This window comes from Orycteropus afer, unplaced genomic scaffold, assembly GCF_000298275.1.
Source record: "Orycteropus afer afer isolate SDZICR_OR568_19922 unplaced genomic scaffold, OryAfe1.0 scaffold00140, whole genome shotgun sequence".
Lineage (NCBI taxonomy): Eukaryota > Metazoa > Chordata > Mammalia > Tubulidentata > Orycteropodidae > Orycteropus > Orycteropus afer.
In genome coordinates this window covers 3,478,051-3,480,758 of record NW_006921727.1, presented here as the reverse complement: position 1 = coordinate 3,480,758, position 2,708 = coordinate 3,478,051, and the positions used below count along the sequence as shown (strand labels likewise).

At 42.1% G+C, this 2,708-nt stretch overlaps 1 protein-coding gene across 1 annotated transcript in view; it reads left to right on the top strand.

Annotated features, from left to right (window-relative positions):
* The first annotated feature begins 1,204 nt into the window (after nucleotides 1–1,204).
* PRIM2 (DNA primase subunit 2) overlaps nucleotides 1,205–2,708 on the top strand; it is a 500,367-nt gene continuing 498,863 nt past the window's right edge. Inside the window, exon 1 of the mRNA XM_007945630.2 lies at nucleotides 1,205–1,358. Coding sequence (XP_007943821.1) covers nucleotides 1,205–1,358 — 154 coding nt within the window. The remainder of the gene's footprint in view (nucleotides 1,359–2,708) is intronic.

Below are 2,708 nucleotides of genomic sequence, written 5' to 3'. Positions count from 1 at the left end.
CTTCCGGGGCGGACCTTGCGTACAAATTGTTTCCGCTTCCGCCTCCACACTGAAATCTCCCGCCACTCGGGATAAGTGTAAGCGCTTGTGTATTTCTCATACTTGGTGTGGTTGCAGGTAAGAGACACCCCTATGGATTGTAGAACAAGCCAATCTTCGTGCTCAGGCTTGCAAGTCAAGAAAAAAAAGGAGATCATTTGGCGGGTGGTGGGAGTAGAAGGAACGAACGGTTGAGAGTGGGGATGTTGGTGGTTCTTTTCAGGCCAAACCAAAAAAACCATACTCCCTGTCGTCAAGTGGATTCGACTCATAGCGATACCTGGGGTTTCCCAGGTGGTATCTCTATGGAAGTAGATGTCTAGTCTTCCTTACCAGGAAGACTGCTGGTGGGTTTGAACCGCCAGCTTTCTGGTTAGCTTTCAAAATGCCTTACCAGAGAGCGCCCTCGTCTGGGGCAGAGACGCGGATACCATTTATCCTTGAGGGGAGATGGCTTCTTTGGGGTAGTGGAGGATCGGAGTGGGAAGATAAAAGAAACTTGAGGAGGCTCTCCAAAAGGATTTTCAAAAGGTAGTTCTGTTTCTCGAGCTCATAAGATGAGGAGTAACTGGACCCGGTTGATCAGGTGTCGTTTAGCATCTGCCACGTCTTCCTCCGAGTTCGGGATTGCTCTCAAAACTCACTGCTGTCTAGTCGATTTGGTCTCATAGTGACCCCTGCTTGGGTTTCCGAGGCAGTATTGCTACAGAAGTAGATTGACCCACCTTCCTTCCAAGGAGTGGCTGGTGGGTTTGAACCACCAGCCTTCTGGTTAGCAGTCAAATGCCTTAGGCACTATGCCCATATAAATTCTTATCTTGTCTCTTGAGACTGCGGGAATCTAAGGTGGTGGGACTTAGATCTGTCCTGAGCAGCCAGTATCACATGACACTCATGTTGCTGGAAGTTAGGATCACCACGTTGAATCTCCTCCAGCACCCCTTTCCTCTTCCTTCCTTTGCAAACTTATTACAATAGTATTGTAGAAAAATGGAAAAAATACTGAAAAACACTGCCAAGGGTTACCCACTATTAACATTTTGTGCATGCCCTGCAACTTCAGAGTTTTTTCTGTGAATGTGTATTATTTTTGTTTGCTGTTTTCTTTTCAGCTCCACTTTCCATCATTTTAACTTTTTATTTATCTCTTTCCCAGGTAGCCAAGATGCAGTTTTCTGGAGGAAAGATGAGGAAGCAGAGGTTGGCAGGTGACCAGAGAAGTGCTTGTTACCCTCATAGCCTTCAGTTTTACCTCCAGCCGCCATCTGAAAACATATCTTTGATAGAGTTTGAAAATTTGGCTATTGATAGAGTTAAATGTGAGTGATATTTAAATTAAAATTCATATTTTCTTGAGAAGCTTACTTATGTTTTATGGGCATGGTTAAAGATTTTTTTCTGTTTTTTAGCAATTCATTAAAAAAATATTTGCTAATGGTTTGCTATTCATTTATTTACTGTACAATGCATATTTATTGAGTGCCACTATGTTTTGATGGCAGAGATTTTGAGATGAATAATGTAATTCTCATCTTCATTGAACATGGAGGCAGACATTCAAAATAATAATTCTAATTCAGAATTTTAGATTCTAGTAGAGATAAATAGTAGTGTTAGTAGTGCTTGAAGCACAAAGGTGGGAATGATTGACTTAGTCTCATTAAGTATTCTACTTAGAGAAGTTGAAATGTGATTTGGACCCTGAAAAATGAGCAGAAATTTCCCAACAGAGAAGAAATTAAGAGTTTTTCCAAGCTGAGGTAACAGCCTGTACAAAAGTTTAGAGACGTGAAAGAGAATGTAATATTTGAGGGAACAGTGACAAATTCAGGATAGATGGGGAGCTGTGAATAATGTTAAGCATCTTGTGCCATGCTCATGCATAACATTGGGGTGTAAGAAGAATGTGGCACCTGTATTGGTTGCAACTGTATTGGATGCCTACTGGTTTCTGTGTATTAATGGGTAAAAATAATGAGCTAGGCATGAACTGAGGTAGAAGTTTGAGCACTATTTTTAGAATTATGTTCCAGGATATCTTATGGGAAGATCAGGAGAGGTGAGATGCTGTTAATCATTCTTAGAGGAGGAGAATGAGAACTACAAATAGGACACTTGATACCTACTTGTTGAATAAAAGAGTAAAGACATGGGAGAAAAGGGTTTTTGGAAGGAAGTTTAACAGTGTCGGACGTGTCATAAGGATGAAAATGGTGTTTGAAAAGTGTCAATTAGGTTTGGTGCTTAAGAGGTAAGATGGCAAGGGCCTGAATTAAAGTAGTGACAATGACAATGGAAGTAGGGGAGAGATTTAGAGATACTTTATGAGCAATGATTGATGGGATTTGGTGACAGTTTGGATATGAAGAGTGAGGGAGCGGGTAGGGGGTGGCTGAAGTTTCTACTTTGATGATCATGTGTATAGGAACTTTGCTTATGAAGATGATGAAGGCAAGAGAAGGAGCAGAATTGAGGAGAAGATAATTTGGTTTGTTGTTGTTATTTGCCATCGAGTCGGCACCAACTCATAGCGACCCCTCCTTGGGTTTCCGAGGCAGTATCACTACGGTTGCCCAACCTTCCTTCCGAGGAGTGGCTGGTGGGTTTGAACCGCCAGCCTTCTGGTTAGCAGTCAAGTGCCTTAGGCACTATGCTACCAGAGCTCCTAA